Here is a 21863-nt window from a genome sequence, read left to right as displayed (position 1 = left end):
AATTATTACTTTGTTTAAAATAAGAAAATAAAAAGATGAATTGCTGCCTACTGGGGCTGGGCAATATCTGGTTTTAAACATTGTGATATACCATGATGTCTGCAATAAAGATGGAACTATGTAGAGGCTTCACGGTTTATCCTGCATCATGATTTTTGCCAGCACCTGCTTTTGTGATTTGCTGCCCGCTGCATGAGGCAGGGAGAGCTTAGCCGGCAGAGTTAACGGGAGCTGCAGGAATCAAGAGAAACATTGGCTGGTTTTATGGTTTTTCCCACATTGTGATTTTTGCATAGCACACACACATCACGATTCACGCTGTTTTGTGAGGTCAAAAATTATGAAAGCATCACAGGTGACCAGCTGGCCAGTCTGTTGACAATGTTTAATCTATTGGTTGTACCGATACGCTAACCCTGTACCAAACCACCTTGTGGTTGTGCTTAAATCTAAACTCAAACTGTAAAAGTTCTTAAAACATAAATCGCAGGTCCATCAATCCCAGTGTTGCTTGCTCTCAATAATAGCAGTTAAGGAATTCCAAGAAAGAGTATTTCCTAGCCTTCCTTTCTGAGAGCCTTCTACCTAGAGTTACAGAGATTGAACCTGGAGCTTCGGCATACAAAGCATGTGTTCTACCACTTAGGAACAAAAAAATTCAATTTTACTCTTCCTTTTTATCCAGCTAGCTTGAGAGTGGTAATTGCCCAGTGGTAGACAGCATAGTGGCACGGAGGCACTTACCTGACCTCCCAGCAAGTGAGTTTTTGCTGTGTACGGAGAGGGGGCGAGGTCAGCATAGTGCAGCTGCTCCAATGGAGCCGATTCAGCACTCCTGCCACTGTTGTTGCACTGTGCTGGCCTTTCCACCAACTCACCCCTCTCTGTCTCAGAGAGTCACCTGCCAGGCCAGGAGGTCAGGTAAGTGTCTTCCCCACCATGCTTCCTGCTACTGTCACTGCCATACTGTTAATAGTAAATTGTTACTATAAGAACTTCAAAAACGATCCGGTGATGCCTTGAATCAAGAGGATAGGCTGCTGATGCCTTGAATCAAGTGGATAACGCTAGGTAAAGATACCTACCGAGTTAAAGGAAACACAGTTGTAATTTTGTAGTGCCTTAAGAACAAGATATAAGTAAAGTCACCTTTTTTTAATCAAAAACGTCTGTGTGCCATTAAGTAATTCAAAAATTGATTTGAAAAGATTTTCCATGGGCTGGATATCTGCAAAGTTAACTTGCTCATTCTTAGTAGCAAAATAAAAATAAAACCTGTTCCTCACTGATTTGTCATAACTTTTATTTACTCTGCACAGGTATTAATGTCATTGGCTTTGCATTCTTACTCTCAGATAGTTCTGTGGCAGAGTTCAGTAGTGCTGGAATACAGGTATGAGCAATAATAATAAAATAGAAGGATTCCTCTATGTTGTGCTCCGAAAATCAGGGACATTTAGCACTATTAATTAACGATCCATGCTTTTTTTAAAGTTGAAAAGAGTTCACCAGGCTGGCTGCATCAGCTGCTCTTAATTAGCAGTAAGATGCACTTATGACAGGCCTCAGTAGCATCTTTGTCCTGCTATGTGGACATACGATATCATACTCTTTAATTGTTCCACAAATTCCTTTCTTAGAATGTGTGAATTCCATTGAGCTATGCTTTGAGATAAAATCATAAGTCTTCTCCAGAAACCAACAGCTTAGGTCAGGCATAGGCAACCTTCGGCCCTCCAGATGTTTTGGACTACAATTCCCATCACCTATGACCACTGGTCCTGTTAGCTAGGGATCATGGGAGTTGTAGGCCAAAACATCTGGAGGGCCGAAGATTGCCTATGCCTGGGTTAGGTAAATGCAGAGTCGACTGTCAACTGGCATAGCAGATGCTCTTCTTCCATGTTCAAGCCAATGCAAAGCGCTTGTCAAATAATTGTTTACTCTTGAAGTTGTAATGTTCCGTATGTGCAAACTTGGAAGATAAAGAGGAGCTGCCTTGGATGTGTGTCTTTCCTCCTATCTTGACATGAGATGAAGTTGGAGCTAGCCAGATAACTTGGGAATATAGTAGTCCTTCTCTCTCGTAATAACCTCTTTTCTAACCTGAAGAGCTCTATGCTTAACCTGACTTCACCATGGAATGGGTTCCATAATAGCAGATATTTCTTGTCATAGCTTGATTTACTTGGTGTGCTTCTTTATACTGAAATAACCAATATAGTCAAAGTAGAAAGGGAAATCTGTGCGTCTACTGTGTAGTTGCTTTACCTTAGTGAAACTAAAAGAAATGCTGTGTTGACCTTTAATCTTGGGTAGGATGAGGAGGTATTATTTTTTTAATTCATTCATTCATTCAATTTATATCCCACCCTTCCTCCCAAAGGAACCTAGGGAGGCAAACACATTAATAAAAATGTCATTAAAGCATTCTTTAAAAAACATGCAATAACATTCTCACATTGTCTCAACTCTCTTGCCCTGTTCTGAAGTTCAAAATAAGGTCAGTGAAAGGGTAGGGAAGGAATTGTGGCAGTAGTGCAACTCCTGATTTGCACACATTCTTTGAACACGATATGTACACATGCAGTGCTCTGTGACTGGGAATCCTGCCACATACACACCCCAAAAATCCTTTCAGTGATACTGGTTTTGATGAATGGCCAGGCCTTCTATACTGCTGATACAGAAAGGGTGTTTCTGCTGTGAGCAAATGTTTGAAGGCAACTTCACAAGAGGTCAGCATTTTAAGTCTGATTTGCCATTGATCATTCCCATCAAAGGAATATTTATCACCTACAGATTTATCACCAATGTCAGAGTCATGAAATCCACTGATTGGAAAGTTTGGGTCTTCCTAATTTCCATCTTAACTGATAAAGCGTTGCCTATCAGAAAACAAAGCTAGGTAAATAAATGTTTTTAGTGTCAGAGGTGGTGCTCCCTCCTTGCGATATACATATAATGTCAATTTTAAACAATTTCATATCTCAACACAATATACTTGGAAACCACCAAAGCTTTGTTGATGATGGTGCTGTTTTTTGTTGAAGCTACGGCGGTCAGGAGGGGAGGTTGTAAAGAAGCTGTAAGACTAGTTGAGAGGATATTTCAGTTGAGAATATTTCCCACCAAACCCAAGGGCATCCTATATATTTACCCTTGTCCAACTTACTTCTGCAGCTTATTTGTCCAAGGGGGCTGTGCTACATAGTGTTGACTTTCCTATGGTTGCTTAGTAGGAGTGTGAACCTCAATAAACAGGCAGTTCCATGGGCAATGCAGAAGACTTCACTGTGATTCCTAGACCTGGTAGCAAACCACTGAAGGATGGGAGGCTTATCAGAATTCAGCATCTAGTTAACCAGAGAACAACTGCAGCTCAATCAATTGTGTAATAACTAACAATCATATGCAAAGCTTCCCTAGCAACTGATCTGTTTGGGACTCTCGTGGAGCTTGGATAAGCTTAAATGAATGTATCTGTGTAATCCCTCTTAAAACAAAATGGGCACACTTCTCCATGCTACTAAATGGAAAACCCATGTTACAAAAGACACTTGTAATAATCACATCTATCACTGTCAAGTCATAATAGATAGAAATTCAACTCTCCTGACTCTATATGATTTCTTTCCAGTGGAGAAATATAAATGCCAGCTGAGCAAACATGATGGGAATTTTTAGCACTGTAAGGCCTTTTTATTTCCTTCGCACGTCTAGAAATGATCTTATGATGATCATGGCATGGTATTGTAAGCTACTGGAGATCTGCATTGGCACAATATTGATCTCTCTGAAGCATATTTTACTTTTTTGATCAACTGCCCTCACAGAAGCGGTACTGTTTGTTAGCATTCAAGTATATGAGAAAGTAATAAAGGTTGTTTGGGAGGAAATGGTGGGGAAACTCATTTTAGGTTTAGGAATATGCTTTGTATCAATACAGCAGAAATCATGAACTGCAACAGCTGCAGTTACTAGGTTAACTAAATAATTTGCTAGCCTAGAAGAATAAAGCCTACTTTGAAAGGGGCGTGTACACTGATAAATACATTTGAAATGAGCTTTTAACTTGTTTGTATGGAACTTGGCTTAGTGTAATACAATTATAGAAGTGCAGAGGTGAAAGAGACCCTAAGGGTCATCTAGCAGGAATATGTAGCTGTCCCATATTGGGATTGAACCTGCAACTTTGGTGTTATCAGCACTACTGATAACAAAACTGGAGATATTCTGCCCTGGACACAGTTCATTCTCCAGCAGCGGAGAGGCATGCATGAATTAATTGCTGCCACTGACAGTTCAGGGAAAACATAGCTCTGGTCTTCTCTTAAATTTACCTATGTACGTCTGGTTATAGCCACAACTAGTTTCATTCTGCAACAGTAAATAAATTACGAGAATACAGCAAAGAATACGGATTTTGCCTTCATCACATTTCACTTACTTACGTTCAAAAGAATTTTCAAATTCAGGGGGTTGGACTAGATAACGCTTGCGGGTCCCTTCAGACTCTATGAGGATATAAAGTCGCTAACATGGAAAAGAAAGCAGGGAGGTTCTGAGCTCATCAGGAAACTTAAGTGCAAATTTTCAAACATTTCCCTGAAAATATATACAAGCATAGCTACATTTCTCAGTAGCAAGTCATGCTTAAACACCAAACCGTATTGACAAAGATGAAAACTAAATTTCAGAAAATAATACATATTTTTAAGTTGGCTTCTTTGTGTAAATACATATGATAGCTATTTGCTTTGCTTTGCTTATGACCAGAAGCATGTTATCCATTGTATATGTTTGTCAACTGGAAGTTGCATAAGGCAAAACTTAATTTCGCTATGTATTTTAAAGAGGTTTCTATAACCACCAAGAGTGGAAATTGTATGAAAATTCTGTTTGGCGTGCATGGCACATTTTTGTGTGGCTACTATAACCGGGGCTGGGGGTGGGGAATGTGGTGATAGAACTTATTTTGTTAGCCGTATAATAATCAGTTGTAAAGATCAGCTAGGAACTTTGGTGGTTACTTTTCTCTTTGGACTAATATCAAATTGCAAATCCTTTTTGGAATCAGAGCTCCTGTGTCCTTAGCTGCTCTCCTTCCTGTACTTTGCTCCTGTTGGGATGCAGAAGTTCAGAGTTTTGTGCAGCTTCTTACATTGGCTTGTGGCAACTGTGGGCCTGTTCTCCTGCAAAGTTTCTGCATGGGCTGTTTACGTTTACACAGGGGTGGAAGGAATGTAAGTATCCCATGCTTGAACTTGGTGTGCATTAGATAGCTGCTGCAGCAAGCATAGCTTTCTCTTTACCAAACCAGTGCTAATTAGAGTGACTGTTTTAAAGGAGGCTGCGAAGACTTGGCTTCAGAGCCTGTTTTCAATGGCAACTCATCTCTCACCCGTTAGAACAAAGTACACTTCCCTCGCCACTGGTGGTTTTCAGTAGACTTCAGGTTAAAAGGTGGAGGTCCCAGATAAGTGTGACACCTGGATGAACCTCTGCCTTTCTGTAAACTAACAAATGCTAGCCACGAGTTCCATCGAGGGAAAAGGTGGGGTATAAATATATACTAATAATATTCTGATTTAGAAAGTAGGTAAACATAGAACGTAAAAAAATTAATAAATGCATGCCTGCATTTTTATTTTTTACAAGGTTAGTTTAATCTTTTATAAGAACAAGTGTATTTTATTTAAAAAATGTTCTCCTTCCCTTATAAAGGACACAAGCTCAGCTGCCTATATTTATTTATTTTCTGGTTGCTTTGGCAAATACCAAATGTTGCTTTCCGTATCAGATTCCTTAGAAAAAGTGTTTGTTAGGTTTTCAGATACAAGTATGCAAACAACCAAAAGGAGGAAACAGTCATTGCCTCCTGCCTCCTCACCCCACCCCACCCCACATTCAGTAAGCTCCACAAATAAAAGTACGGTATTTTCCAGCTAGGATTCCTTGAACTTCACTGCTCAGCTAGAAATAGCCATAGTCAAAATCTTACAAGTAGGTGGTAGAATATCCATGAGACTTTTTTCCTGGAGAAAACATGTTCCCCAACCGCTGCCCAGTTTGGTTTCGGTCAACTGTATGCCTATCCTGTCATCTAACATTAATCCTCAGCCTTGCTAATATGAGGGCTGCCAGATTATCTGTTTCATCTACTCTCTGTCCTGTAAGAGATCTGATCAGTGCTAGATTAAGTCACATCTGGCTTTTATGTTATATCAAGTCCCACCTAATAATGCATGCAAATGGTTGTGGGGGCCAACCCTGACCATTGCTGCACACAGCAGTCATGCCTCTCACTATCCAATCTTTTTGACCAGTGTGCACACACAGAACTCTCCCACACGAACAACCCCCCCCCTAAAAAAAACCATATTCTTTCAATGTGTAGTGATCTGAATCCTGTTGTTACACACTCCCCATTTCCCTGGGCGTTGAGAAAATCTAGATTCAGAACTTAGCAAGGTTTGGCTTCCTTTTGGGGTTCTTCCATCTGATCCTTAAAAATGTTTTTTTTTTTTTTTGGTAATAATTGTGTTTAGTTACAAAGAGAGAATAGGTGGAAGCAAAGAGGCTAGCACTCCTAGAATGAAGTAAACTCATTGCCCCACATCAGATTCACAAAGGGATCTGCACGCCCTTAGGTGCCTTCTGCTGAAATGCTACCACCCCTTCTTTGCACCGCTTCCTAAAATAAAAGCTGTAGCTGCTGTCCACACACTGACCTCGGAGCTGTCCACACACTGACCTCGGAGCAGCCCCACAGCTCTGCTACGTTTCCAGAGCCTCTCCCCTTGTGAAAATATCAGCTGCCCATCCTGAAAAAATCAGCCTTGATAAAGATATATTTCCCGAGGGCTGTGTGCCATCTATCAGGCAATTTGCATGACAGAAGGCATGGCTAAGCCAGCATTCATAACAATATTTTCAAAGGGAGAAGCCATAGCTCTTGTGTAACTACTTGGGTCTCCTAAACCCTTAGTTTGCAAAGAGGTTTCTGAATTTCCAACTAAGACGGTCATGTATTGCAGATGGGCTTCCCTCTTGATCTTTATTCACCCTTTTTTCTTTTTAATTTTCAACCTGAGAGAGAGTACTGTGAGATTCAAAGACTGGTTTATTATTGTGTGGCATTCCTATTAAAATATGGGGGCTGCTGCTTGGGGTCCCCCCCCCCCAGGAAATGACACAGCTGCCTATTTGTCTCTTGTTTGTAAATGGAATGAAAATTTCATGAAACATAGTTTCCATCAAGTATTTAAGAAAGATTGAAAACAACATAGGAATTTTATTTGGTAAATACCAGAATGTGCAAGGGCATGTAGCAAAACATTTCTTAGGAAATACAAGAAAATGTTTTCAAAATAGATGGTGACTCCTGAGCAAGTCATAAAAATCAGTACCAAGTTTGGGGAAGAAGGACTTCCAGAGAACAGAGCAAAATCTGCTACTGGTCTTTCTGTATCTAACATTTTCCCTTATCTCAATCAAAGAAGGAAGAGTTTCGGTTTTCATTGAATATAATTTTCACTTGAAAGGTTTCTTGTTTTCTTGCCACTTCGTGTAGTATGTTCACCCTGCGTAAAAAATGTTTGTGAAGTGTAGAAGCCAGTTGGGTATTTCTAGGAAAGCCCCAACCATGTCCTTTTTATTGCACATTCATGATTATTTGTGCCTGCAAATGTTTTGGGGCGGTCATACCTCTTCATTTCCTGCTGAAATCCTATAACTTCGTTCCACTTTTGGGGTGGGGGCTGTCTTCTAGGCAGCAATAATGTGGTAGCCTTGGAGAAGCATCTCAGGACAACTAATAAAGCAAAATAAACCCACCACTATTGCACTGCTGTGTCAAGTACATCTGCAATAAAACACCAGTCTGGGGAAGCCCAGAATCAGTTTGAAAGAGATCCAAGTATGCAAGTGAGAGAAAAGATTTTGTTCCCGATGTGTTTTCTGGTTTTATACCTCTTCTACAAATGGACCTTGAGCTTGTTTGGAGGTTCTAGCAGGGGAACACAGCTATCCTATACCCTTGACCGAAGAATAGTACACTCCTTCTATCTGGGATGGTCATCCTCTTCTACTGAGCTCGCAGCTTTGGGAGGGACGCACATGGAGCAGTGAGAGAGGAAGGGGGCACCCGCCTAGCCAGCCAGATCAGCCAAATCAACCCTGGCGATCAATGGGGTGACAGATGTCGCAGCCAGATTGGCCTCACATTCTAAAAGGTAAAGGACCCCTAACAGTTAAGTCCAGTTGCGAACGACTCTGGGGTTGCAGCACTCATCTCGCTTTACTGGCCGAGGGAGCCGACGTTTGTCTGCAGTTTTTCCAGGTCTAAGTCGCTTCTGGCGAAATCAGAGCAGTGCACAGAAACACCGTTTACCTTCCCGCCAGAGCGGTACCTATTTATCTACTTGCACTTTGATGTGCTTTTGAACTGCTAGGTTGGCAGGAGCTGGGACAGAGCAACGGGAGCTCACCCCGTCGCAGAGATTTGAACCACCAACCTCCTGATCGCCAAGCCCTAGGCTCAGTGGTTTAGACCACAGTGCCACCCGCATCCCCAATCTTCTAGGGAGTTTTTAATTGAGAGGTGCAAGGACTGAACCCTGCCTGGAAATCAAGTGTTGGGAGCCATTGAGAAATGGCAACTGGTTGGGATTAGGACTCAAGAAGTAGAAGTAAAAACTCAGAGTTAGCTATTTCCCACTCTGAGCACATGGTGGGAAGAAAAGATATTTGTATCCTGCAACCCATGTGCCAGGAACTGGTTATTTAGATTTTTCACAACCTTGACTCTGCAATAAGCCCTCTGTAGTGGTGTGCTTGAGCACATTCTGAACTGTGTATTGTGCCTTTTCCGTTCATTTGTTTTTAATGAATTGGCTGCCTCTCTTATCTTCCGGCAACTCTGATTCTCAGCTTGTTGCCCTTTGGACCATGAGCAATATATTTTGCATCTTCTGGAGGTGAGGGGAAAGGATGGGGGAAGGAACAGTGGGAGGTGTTTATGCTTACAGAGGCATGATAATGAAACAGAAAGCCACACTGGCAGAAGAGCTCTAAATTAGTTTGTTTGGGGCCAGTGCCATAAATCCAGTGCTTTCTCTTTATTCTATACTAATTGCAGAGAACCTAGAAGGACAGAAAGTGAAAGAACTAAGGCTCTGTGCCTCCTGGGTTTGCTGTATGTGCCATGGCTAGCTACTGCTCAAGACAGACCTTATGGAACACTGGTTATGGGCAGTGTTTTATGTGAAGCACAGCAAAATTCCTCACCCAGTTGTTACAGAGGGAACGCACTTCCTGCTTTTCAGGATGAGGAGTTGACTGTCTTTCAATTGTTTAGGGAGGTGAGGTTACAATTAAAGGAATGTTAAGTGTGCCGAAACTCAGAAGGGAGGGACTAGAGGAAGTCAACCAAGATGTTTAAAAGGTTGGATTTGTAAAGCATTAAATTTGTTGTTATTGTTTATCTGTTTATTGTTCCTCTTTTTTCTTTCGTTCATTGATGTATTTTTCTTTTTCTTTTTTCTTTTTCCTTTTTCTGTTTTTTTTTTGTGTTATTCTGCTTTGTGGTTTTTGTTATTGTGGAAAATCTAATAATTTTTTTTAAAAAAACCTGAAAAAAACCAACAATAATCCTGAGATGGTTGTTCTGAAATGAACTTGCAACAATAAAACTGTGGCAGAGTGGAGGAATAAGCCACAGTTGGGTATTCTGGAACAGACAGGTAACATTAAAAGCTGTTATCTGAGAAGCATCATTTTTATATATTATTTAAAAATTATCTTTCGGCATGAAGTGTCCAAGCAGGTCTAAAATGCATTGATGTGGATTAATAGTATGTAACTTTCTGCTGCAGATTTTCCAGTCCCTAAAGGTTTAGAGATTCTTGCACCTGAGAAGGGAGCTAGCCCACCTTTTAGGCAGTGTGAGTGCATTTCTGAGCTTTGGGCAGTATGCAAAGTATGAAGGACACAGATAGAAATGGGAGGGAGGGAAGAAGAAAAGGCACATAAAATAATGAGGTGGGGATGGCAAAGAGGAAAGTTCAGTCCAACAGGCAAGATAAGGAAGTAATGTGGAAAGGGAGAGAGAAGCAAAGGAAAAGCAAGGAAATGTGCCAGTTGGCATCCCGTGACTGCGTATTAAATATCTGAACTGGAGAAGCAAAATAGATGGAAATGATAGCAGATTTCAGCTAATGTCATTTTAGGCTTTCTGGATTTTTATTTTTTTGTTATTTTGAATTGTATTATTCTGTCTTGCATGCTTTTTACTCTTCAAAATTAGAGTCGTGTAATCTTTAAGCAAAACAAAGTTAATCCTTAAACCAAACAATAAAAGAGGGGGAGGTCAGGAAAACATATTATTACAAAGCAGACACAGAGCAGCTCCTTGCCTCCTTATTCTTACTTTCATGCAGTCTGCAAATTCTCTTCATTCCCTAGTTAGTTAGGAAAGGAACATAAATAATTACCCTGTATTAAGGACTGCAATTTTCCCCCGGCTGAGAATTGTACTGATGTTAGCTCAAGGATTTTGGCAATATAATATTCATAAGAGTTATTTTGTTTATTTAAATTTCTTTCCTGGCCCTTCCTAAGAACTCACGGCAGGTGTCAAAAAGTTTCAGGGGAGTGTATGCGTGAGAAATGAACCATCAATTAAAATTATTCCAGTTCTTGGCCCGGTTGTTAGAATTTAACGCAAACAGGGAAGTGTTACAGTGCTTCCAGAAGGTATTTATCCTAGAGTTATTTGGAGTTGGATTCTTCAGAACTCACACAATCCTGGAGCATCCACCGAGAACCTTTCAATATGGATTTGAATATAGTAAAGCCAACAAGTTTCCTGTTGGTTGATCTTAAAAATCACCACAAAACAAAATAGAACATCTTGAGGATGCTGTCTCTTACCTATGTAGAGGCCATAGTTGGTGGCTTTATTGGCCAAAACCAAGGTGTTGTTGAATTGTGCTCGGAAAGTACAGTGGTGCCTCGCAAGACGGAAAACCCGCTAGACGAAAGGGTTTTCCGTTTTGGAGGTGCTTCGCAAAACGAATTTCCTATGGGCTTGCTTCGCAAGCGCTAATCTGCTAATAGGGTTGCTTCGCAAGGTGAAAAAACTGCTAGACGAAGAGACTCGCGGAACGGATTCTTTTCGTCTTGCGAGGCACCACTGTACTGGGAAGCCAGTGCAGATATTATAGTACTGATGATTCAGGGTTTAAATCTTACTTTCTGGTGGATATTCTGCATCTGGTGGAGCATCCTGAGACTAGCCAGTGGCCATCGGCCATTTAAGTGGCTTTTAAATGAAAAAAGCGTTATCATCTAAAGAGAATTCCAGCAAGTTTTGTTCTGAATTTTATTTTATTTTCCATTCTCCTAGCCCCATCTTTCCTTTGTTCCTTCTAGCCTTTTCCTTCCCCACAGAGCAGAATGGCTTTTTCTCTTGTGATCTCAGGTCAGCTGCAACTAGATGGGAGTTACCTAGCAGCGCTGTCGGTTTAATGGCCCCCATCCTCGCTGCGCTGCTGCCAGGAACTGCTGCTTCTCACAGCTAGTAGCAGCTCCCACATCGAGAGCCCTGCGACTTCCAAGAAAAGGAGGAGCTGGCATACGCAATCTAGAAATCCATCTTTTGTCGCTTCCCTGAAGACTCAGAAGTCGCAAGCGGCAGAAAGGCTCTCTACAGCTGCTTGCCCCTCTTGTGGAAGTCACTTCCCATTTTAGAATAGCATTTGAAAGGTGTTTCTCGTCATGTCTTTTTATCAGTAGTTGCTGAGGTTAAAAGTGCTGAAAAGATTCGAGATTACCTTCTTCTTTTTGCGGGAAAGCATTTTTCACTCACAACATCCTAAGTTGTGTTTTTATATATCTGTTTTTAGTACTGCCTCCATTCGCAACGGACAAATTGGCTTCATTAGGGCTTAGTGTACAAGGTGGGTTTTGTGTCCAGAACTGCCAAGCAGGACTAAGTGTTTAAGTGGGTTGGTTTTATTCTTTTGTGTGGGGGAGGGACACACATTTGTGCAACTAAAAAAGTTTCAGTTAATTGGGCAGCAGATTTTTTAAAACACACACACACATATGTGTGTGTGTGTATTAGAAATACATACTAAACTCCAAAGTGCAAGCCCCATCTTAAAAGAAGCAGTAAACTTTTTCTCCCACGTGGGAGGAAATGCTTCTTCTATAACAATAGCTGAAATAGCATGTGTGGGCATAATAGACAAACAAAAAAAGAAGTTATTCTTGCTTCGAGATTATTGTTTTTACCCATTTAAAATATATGCAGATTTAATCCGCATATTTGACTAAAGCTGCAACCCAAGCATGTCTCCTTAGAAGTGAGTCCTTGCAGTTGTTCATACCTATCTCAGGAGAAATCATGGGAGTTGTAAGATAGAGGCTTTTTCTTGAACTGATAAACTGACCATAAAACTCATCAGATTTTTCTGGTTTTAGTCTTAGATGGCAAAGGCCAGAACTGTTTAAACTTCAACAAAAGTGGGAGGATCTGGGAACTAAAACTTCATCCTATGCAGGATATTGTGATGGATATTCATTATTTCTGTATTTGATGTGTTAATTGAAATGTTTATGCAAGGAGTTACTAATTCATTTCAGCAGGGGTGTGCAGCCCTCACTTGAGGTACCATTTTCGTGATCAGAAACCTCCCACAGCTGCTGTTTGCACCATGAGGTGGTAAAATACCTTATAATACCTTTTCTCCATCAACACATTTAATTGCAGGTCTCCTGGGTTTTCTACTTTATGCACTGAAACCCTTTAGAATTTTAGCTTCTCCCTTTTTAAAAAAACATGGAAGGCATTTCAGTCCCTGCTCCACAACTAATAATGTGAGCTGAGATTCAAATTATTATTGAGAGATGATGAGAACGTCACAAACTAAATGGCTTTGTATTGATGTTCTAATCAGCTATGTTTAAGATTAATAATGTGTCCTAGTTTGTGCCTTTATCTTGGTTCCCAAACTGGACTTTCTGACTTCAAAGTCTTTTTCTCAAAATATGCTTCCAAGAATGTGTTGATTATACTTTGAGTAATGGCTTTTATTGTAGTATCTGTGTTTACCTTCATAGCAGCAATATAGTTTCCAGAAAACCTGCTGAATGTCAGTTGGTCTTGCAACTTCTACAACTTTTTTCCATTTGCCATAAAACCCCTTAGATTGCAGTATGGATTTGAGAATATTGTTCTGACTTCTTATATACAAAGCAATTGTGACGGGTATCTTTCCAGTATCCTCCATGGAGAAATGAAACAAAACTGATTTAATTAGTCTGTGTCAGTTCTCTCCTCCTTGAGCCTTTGTTTGGTTTTATTCCTTGGCAAGCAGTTTCATCTGATAATCTTGAAAATGTTCATGTTAGTCGTATTAGGTCTTTAGTGTATTGATCCATAGGTTGGAATTAGATATGACAATTAACATGGTGCCGAATCTGAAAATTCCCTCTGTAACATGTATCTTCCCTCTGTAACATGTATTTATGGAAGCGAATAACTTTGTGTCATGTGCATTTTCTTTGATAGCCAGTAATGTGAAGCAGGGGTTGGAAATTGGGAAATAGATGATGGAATGTCATTACAGTACAAGAGTATTCAACATGGTTCTCGGCAGATAATGTTAGGCTACAACTCCCATCATCTGAGACCATTGACTATGCTTGGCTGGGCCCATTAGGAGTTGGAGTCTAACAACATCTGCAGAACACCATATTGGCTGCCCTATGGCCTATTTGTTATTTATTTATTCCCATTATCTCCATAGAAATAGGCATAATTGTGTGGAATACGTTTCAACACGTATCTCAGACAACATGGGAAATCTATATGATGCTGTACTTACCTAGCCATTCAAGATGACTTCCTCTTCTACTGCATCAAATAAATTTGATTGAATTATGCTAATGCTGTTCCGCTTACATAATTCTGCTCACAGTGAGCATGCATAATAAGGTTTCCTGGGCTCTGGAATTGAGGGTTTTGATGAGTAAATCAAGAGATCTTCTTTACAGAGTATGTATGAAGTCCAGCAAGGCGAAAACCGAGTGTGTTGTTATAAGGTTTTTTTGGGGGGTGGGGGACTCCTTTAACCCTAGAAATTAATAAATGATAGGATTTTGATTATTGAAGGGAAGATTGCAGGCCAGTTGGAAAATACAGGCTAAGCTTCCTTTCCAAGCATGAGCTTCACCTGGGATAGATGTGTTAACATGACAAAAGGTGTTGATGGCCCATCTAAGAGGAATATTGGGCCTAGGCAGACAGAGGCTGCCAAGGTGATGGGGTGTGTATATGAGGTGACAGAAAAGAATGTCTTTAGTAAGGTGTGCTGTGAAGAAGGAGAAGCAGAAGAGACATATCCATTTTGGGCAGGCTGGCTGAAGGCAGGCTGGGAGAGATGCCTTGGACTCTAGTGCTGCACTGCTGTGGGGGAAAAGCCCCTCTTGACATGACCATGCTGTAAGATCTGGGCTCCCTACATCCAAACTCAGGTGTAAATATATGAATAAACAATATCTGTAGAAAAATTGACTGCTGGCTATTGTTAAAGAAGATCTAACAGGGTAGGTTAGAAAATATGCTCTTCAGAATGTTGAGACACAGAATGGGGCAATGCCAAAGATGAAAGTTATAGTTATGGAATAGTAAAGTTACAGAATACATTTTTCAATTACTGCTTTTTAAACATTGTAATGAAAATGTATTCTTCCCTCTAGAATAAAGTTTTCCGTGCACATGTCCTTCCCAAGGTTCCTTGTAAAAATCTGCTTCAACAGTAAGTTAAATCAAATATATATTGGAAGTGATCACAGATGGAGGTTTAAACAAGCAGCCAGCAGGTTTCATATTTTTTTCAGAAACCGTCCCTTTAATTAAGCAAGTTGGCGAATATGAGGGTTAAATTAAGAAAATTGACTGGGTATGCAATACCCCAAAATGAACTGGGTGGTGTTACTTAGGGCCAAAACACCATTGATGCTCAACTGGGTATAGTTTCTACCCATTCTTCCCCCTTTTACTAAATGCAACCGTGGAAGATGAACACTGTGGAGGGGCTTCCTCCCTTTCCAACAGCTTTTCTGTTCGAAAATTGCTTCTCCCTTCCTTCGCTCTCCGTACCCAAGTGCTTTTATCTTGCAGGGGTACCTATATCTTTTCCCTCACAGCAGGGAAAAACAGCTGGGGGTTGATGATAGTTGAAAATATACAAGAGGGGGGAGGATCCTGTGTAGAATTTGTGCACAGATTAACAGCTTCCTTTGCAAGAGGTTAGTAAATCAGTGCTCACTCCTGCTCCATTTGTCCTCTTCAGTTACTGTCGCTGCATAAGTAGTATTTTGAGGCTCCTTTGTAATACGTTTCCGTCTAAATCCACGTGAGATTGTTATAATACTTTTCGTTCCGTGTTGTATTTCTCTGTATTATGCTAGTAAATAGCAACTGTCTTTCTAGGATCTAGACCATCCTTTATTCTTTGGTTGCGAAATGAACAAAAGAGGAGAAAGCAAAATAGTGGCCTCGTCTGTCTTTCCACCCAAAGTTTTAGCTTGTAATAATGCACCCTCAAGCCTCACCTCAGCAGTGTGCTATTAAGCGTTCTTTTGCTGAAAGTGGCATCAGTGAGACCAAGCTGTTTATCATGATGCATAATGCCCTGAGAAAAGAGAATGTACAATTTGCTGCTAAGATCTCTTTGTCTCAAACTTCAGCCCTTTTGCTGAAATCCTGTGCTCACTTTCTTGGGTAAGCCGCATTGAACTCAGCTGGACTTGCACCTGAATAAAGTGCAGAGGCAGATTTTAGCCATGGCTAAATTGGGGGGGGGGGGGAATCTATAGAAGAGTTTGTGGCTGCTCACTTTTGAACCATTTTTAAAAAATTGGTTCAGCCCAAGTTTTCAAAAAACACACCCTAAGAATGAGGCACAAAAAAAACATGCTGGGGTGTGTATTTTTATGTTTCTTGTCTCTCACTCACCATTCTTGGGTCAAAGGGCATGAATATCTTTCTGACTTAACTTGAAATGTGTTAACGTGTTTTTATGTGGAAGATATAAGATTGCAATACTTTTTGTCTCGATCAATGGGTTTTGTGGTGGTTTGTTCTTTTTACAGTAATAGCAGTCCTCAAGGGCAATTCAAGGCATGAGCTAGTCAAACCCAGGCATATGTGGAGGTGTCTCATATGCCGCAATAAGGTGCTGTTATTTCCTCTGCCTCAACAGCAGTGTGAGTGCACAGGTGGACATGGCACCATTTGCAGGGAGAGAGGGGGTCCACCTGCATCTTCATCTTCCTACCCAGTCTGCCCTCATTCCCCCTGCAATTTATGGTGACAGAGCTGTTTGAGGCTCAGATAAGAACTGCTTCACACATTATGACTTTGTAAGACAGCTGGAGCTTCCTATTTTATACATGCATTCATCACGGGTGCTGGTGAACATAGTCTTTCCTCTAGGGCATCGTTCGAAATTCGCCAGGAGCATTTCGCACCTGACTATCAATCACTTGCAACCAGTGCTTTTTTTCTTTAAAAAAAATGTTTAGGGGTACTCTCATTTTCCTACTGATATTGAAGTACTGCCCCTCAATGAGGCCAAACTTAGATTCACGAAATGTTTAGGGGTATGCGTACCCCCCAGAAAAAAAGCACTGTTTGCAACCAAGTGAAGGTGCCCAGGCACCAGGATATCACCTGACATCTCCACCATCTGGAGGTGCATGCCTCAGGGTTCTTGGATCTTGGCTGTTTTCTCATGCTAGCAACACACCCTGTAGAATTAATTCCATTTTATCTGTGCAATCAGGAAAAAAAAATGGGAACAAAAAAGTCGAATTGGAAAAAAAGACTTTCTAGCCAAATGGCCCCCAAAAAGGCATTCCGTTTTGGCGACACTAACCCTGATTTAAGGAGCCATTTGGTGCCTAGCTTATATATCTGAGTTTCTAACACTGCTCTAGGGAAATGATACCCATATAGGAGAACAGTAATTGGTGTGTAATGGTCAATGATAGGGGGAGCTCATTCGCTATAGCAGGGGTGTCAAACTCAAATTCATCGGGGGCCGCATCAGCAGTTTGGTCACCCTCAAAGGGCTGGTTCGAGTTCGAGTGTCTTCAAAGCCCATGACACCTTTAACAGCTGGATTAAGTAATGCAGAGCTTCTGGCTCATGGAACACTAGACCTTGATTTCATCTGAATACATATATGAATATAAAAATTGTTTCCTATTTGGCTTGGTGTTTAAGTTACACAAGATGTGCAGGTTTTAATTTTTCTCATTCCCCAAATTTTAATCGAGCGTTTGTTTGGATTTTCCCCCCTTTGCTACCTACCCTAACCCTTTGAGGAGGGCGGGAACTGATGGCCGGACCCTGTAATAACATTGAGGAAAAAATTGCATGATGTGTAAATACCCTAAAAAATAAACCAATTCCTTATCAGCCTTTTTTCCATATATAAATTTTTGCAACGCGCACCCTGCGGAAGCCGCACCTGACGTTATTTACAAAACATGCACTTGCGTATCGAATTTGCTTTTGAATCACGAATCCCCAGAGGCGGAGGATGCTGTTCATTGGGCAGCGCGGAAACGCGCCTAAAGAAATAAAGAAAAGCAAAGCAAAAGCACGCTGCCCCGAGTATTCACAGGGCGCGCTCCCGAAACACAAGCGCGCTCTCGGTCTCCCTCTCTGCAAGGCGTGCGAAGCCAGCTCTGCCCTTCTCCGCATTCCACCTCGCGCAGGCGCGCTGCGCTCCCGCCGGGACTTATTTCACCCCGGCGAGCCCGAAAAGAAGTTGAGAGCAGCAGCAGCGGCCTCCCATATCCAACCCCGCCCTCGCCGTGTCAAATAAGTCTCAGCTAGGTAGCTGGAGGAGGGGGAGGCCGGCGCCTGCGCAGAAGGGACCCGAGGCGCCCTGCGCGCGCGCCGCAGCCCAAGCTTCCCTCACAGATATATATAGACCAGACTACACGGGCCACATGATGAGGTCTGGCGGGCCGGATTCGGCCCGCGGGCCTTGTGTTTGACACCCGTGCGCTATAGCATTCCAGTTTTTATCCTGTTCTGCAAAATGATACTCCATTTCTTCCTCATGTTTTTGTGCCTTAATTCCCCCTCCTCTTAATATCACTGGAAATATTGTTTTTTTTTAAGCATCTGTAGCAATGTATATTTCAGAGGATTTGCTTTGCATTTCTAATACCCTTCTTTATCTGTTTTAGCATCTCCCTGTATTCTTCCCAGTGTTCTTTACTTCCTATTTTCTTGTAAGTATAGCGTATTCTTTCCCCCCTCCCCTTGTTTCCTATTGACCTGTTTAAACACTTGGAGTTGTTTTGAACCTGCTCCTGACTTTTTGAAGAAAATATTTTAATTGCCATGTAAATCTAGCCTGGCATATATATTTTTTCTGACAGGAATTACCAGTGTTTGTTTGAGATTGTTATGTGTAATATGTTTTTCACATCCACAGTTATCACAAATCGTACAGTGCTCCTCCAGTAGTAATTAAAATTGATTTCCACATGACATTGTAGCTGCTCTAGTGTATTGTTCTGTTCCTAATTTATTTATTCTGTTTTTGTTCAGTAGTTGAAATCTCCTGTATACAGGTGGGTCCATGGCATGTATCAGGAAGCACATTATTTCTTCTTTTCATTTGTGTGTTTCACCTAACTCATTCATAATATCTGCATCATACATAACCACACCTAAAATCCATTTCAGTTAAAAGTGGACTGAGACATGTATACAATACCAATATGTGTGCATTACTTAATCCCTGCGTTTTACTACTGAAGTTAAGAGTGTCCAGTCATCTTAGCTTCTTGACTTCAGTACTGATTTTTTAAAAATTCATTCATTCATCAGGAGCCTCTGTTGCAGGCTTCCTCAACCTCAGCCCTCCAGATGTTTTGACACAGCAATTCCCATCATCCTTGACCACTGGTCCTGCTAGCTAGGGATCATGGGAGTTGTAGGCCAAAAACATCTGGAGGGCCGAGGTTGGGGAAGCCTGCTCTATTGTTACAAATGCATAGGTGTGCCATCTTCTAGTTTTATGCTGTTGTAGACTCTAGCCTGTGAATAGTTTGTTCCCATGCAAGGCTGATGTGACAGTTCAGGTTTTTCCCTAAACACTGGCTATAAGGGAGTAGTCCGGATAGTGTATCTGAATATATTTTCAGGTGCATATGTGGTTATAAAATAATGTCATGATAACATTTTCCCACTTAGTGCTCAAATAATTTGCCATCAGGGTGTTAAAAAGAAGTATGGTGGGAGATCAAGAGCCTATTCAAACACAGTGGTATCTCCTTTGTATCTTTAACGTGTTGAGTGTGGCAGAATCAACTATGAACAGCAGCTCCTTAAAGCCTGACATTGTGGTGAAAGGATGACACATTTTCCCTGTTAAACCATTTACTATACCACGTCAGTTAGACTTCATTTCTGCAGTTGGGAACCATTCATGGAAATTTCCCGGTGTGCATTAGTGCAGGAAAGTCTACTTGAAAAGGGATGTCTGGTGTCTTTTTAAAGGGTGTCTGGGCTATTTTTCAAACTTAATATTTAGATGCTTAAACCATAATCCACCTCTCTCTGCTCCTTTCAGGAAGGTGCTACTAAAAAAACCAGGTCTTTAGAGTGGAAACATGACCCTGAAAAACTATAGGAACTTCCTTCACATATGCAAGAAGTACCTGTGATTTTTTTTCAGGGACATGTTTCCTTTCTTAAGACCCCAGTGTTCATTTTATGAATAACATATTTCTGAAACAGTAGTAAATGCCAAAAGTTTTCATTGACGGATGCATATATCCTAAGCAACCTGCTCCTGCACTCAGAGAGAGAATTGTGGTTGTACATTATGGAACATGTAGCCATCATACAATTCACCTAAAAGCTGTTCAGGTCTTGCCAAATCTGCCTCCAGGCAAATTACCAAGCTGCAGTTTGACACGTAGCAGCTCATTCAAGACAAGTGGCTGAGTGGCAAATATCTGTCCACCCACATACCTACCTACTCACTGGTGGAACTTACCTTAGCTGCAAGAGAAAGTTGCCATAATATAGCATCATGCTTCTGGGGATGTATCCAGTGATGTCCTTGAATATGTGGGAAATGCCCTTTGTCTGTAATAGGGTGCTCTATACATTTTGCTAGTGCTGTACCAGATAAGTGAAACTATATCCAAATGTGTTGTTCTGCTTCCACAGACTCTAACAGTAGCAGAATCATGATTCGTTATTTCTTTATACAATTTATATACCACGTAACGGCAACAGTCTTTAAACAGTGCACAATAAAATAAAATAAAGTATAAAAATTTGTTTAAAACTGTAAAATCAGACTTCTAGGCCCTCCTTTTTATATAGCTCATTTATTTGTAGAACAGCACTATATTCCTTCTGTTTGTGGTTATCTGGGTCACTTTCTGCCCTTAAGTAGGGAACCCTAAAAACAAGCACATTTATGCTACCAAGTTGGAAAACAGAACACTACTATGGTGATTGCTTGTCTTGGCCGCCTGTTGTTGTTTTTCCCCCGTTTGGGGGGGGGGAGTTTTTTTGAGAATGATAGAAGAGGGCAAGCAGACCAGGTAGTAGGCTAATCACTGACTGATGGTGATATGGCTGTCATACTGAAATAGATTGTGTGCAAGCTACATTCCTTGTTTGTGCCTTGTGGCCATGTTCTGACAATGCTAATCCATGGTTTTGTACTATAAGAACAAACAGCCTCCTTCCATGTTTGCATGTTTCCCGCCACACAAACACGCATATACAGCAGGGTGGAGGCGTTCAAAAGAATTTGCTTTTAGTTAATCACAATTCATTGTTTTGTCCAAACCAGTAACTGTGATTAATACTTACTGTGGCTAGTTTAAACAAGCCGGCTTCATAAATCACAGTTTGAAGCTGGCTTGTTTTGAAACTAACCGTAGTTAGTATTAAACCACAATTCCTAGTTCAGATGAAACAGCAAAAGCATCCAAACTATTCCAGCTGTCTGGTGAATTTAGTTGAGGAAGAGGTTAGTTCACATGGTGTCATTTTCCAAGCAGCAAAACCACTTTGGACTGATAGGCACACAAGTCTATTAGTCCTGTTACAAGAAACCTTTTCTGTTGTCCAAAAACACAGGAAAAATATTGACTCTGGGGCAGATTTCTCAGAACTGCTAGAATGAATTGGCTCTCCATAGGATATCATAGGCTCTTTGGCAGAGCCATGAGTGAACAACCTAACTACATTGCTTATAACTTACATGCATATATTTAGGGGCAGGGAACGGTTTGAGTGTGTGTGTGTGATATAATGTCAGGTTCTTGATCTAACATATTTTAATCCAAGGCTTCACTTACCCAAACCCCAAATGGACCAATTGGATTGCAGCAATTTTGTTTCTATCCTACCTGATTAATTTTTACAGCTTTGATCTCTCTGTTGCACAATAGCAACACCTGAATGGTATTTTTTAAAAATACCTGTTTAATGTGGATTAACACCTTCATCTTCATACTCTTAAATATTTGTTGAGAACATTGTAGTGAGCGGATGAAGTCTTGTTTTTTAGGCATTTGTACAAACTATACAATGCAGGTTTTCTTGCACCTTCTTCCTGAGTTTCTTCCTGTAGGAGAAAAGGGTAGCAAATGTTGGTCAACTACTACTCTTGGGATAGAGTTCGTTTTTATTTCTCAAACGGAATTATGCATTGGGGGGGGGGGACTTAACAGGAATTCCCACTATTAATGTTTTCAGATGGGATTTGCAAACATGCACACTCCTGGTCTTTTTT

The 21863-nt window shown here is 41.0% G+C and overlaps 1 protein-coding gene across 2 annotated transcripts in view; it reads left to right on the top strand.

Moving 5' to 3' along the window:
- The window catches only part of CDYL (chromodomain Y like), a 90922-nt gene that overhangs the window by 47530 nt on the left and 21529 nt on the right, over positions 1 to 21863 (top strand). Inside the window, exon 3 of one of the 2 annotated variants that reach the window (XM_083449493.1) lies at positions 18280 to 18324. The exons of the other annotated variant lie outside the window; for it this stretch is intronic. Within the exon in view, the coding sequence (XP_083305619.1) occupies positions 18280 to 18324 (45 nt within the window). The remainder of the gene's footprint in view (positions 1 to 18279; positions 18325 to 21863) is intronic. 2 annotated transcript variants of the gene reach the window in all.

This window comes from Podarcis tiliguerta, assembly GCF_965153285.1.
Source record: "Podarcis tiliguerta genome assembly, chromosome: 7".
Taxonomy (NCBI): Eukaryota; Metazoa; Chordata; class Lepidosauria; order Squamata; family Lacertidae; genus Podarcis; species Podarcis tiliguerta.
Note: the sequence above shows the minus strand (reverse complement) of the source record. Positions and strands in the feature narration are given on the sequence as shown.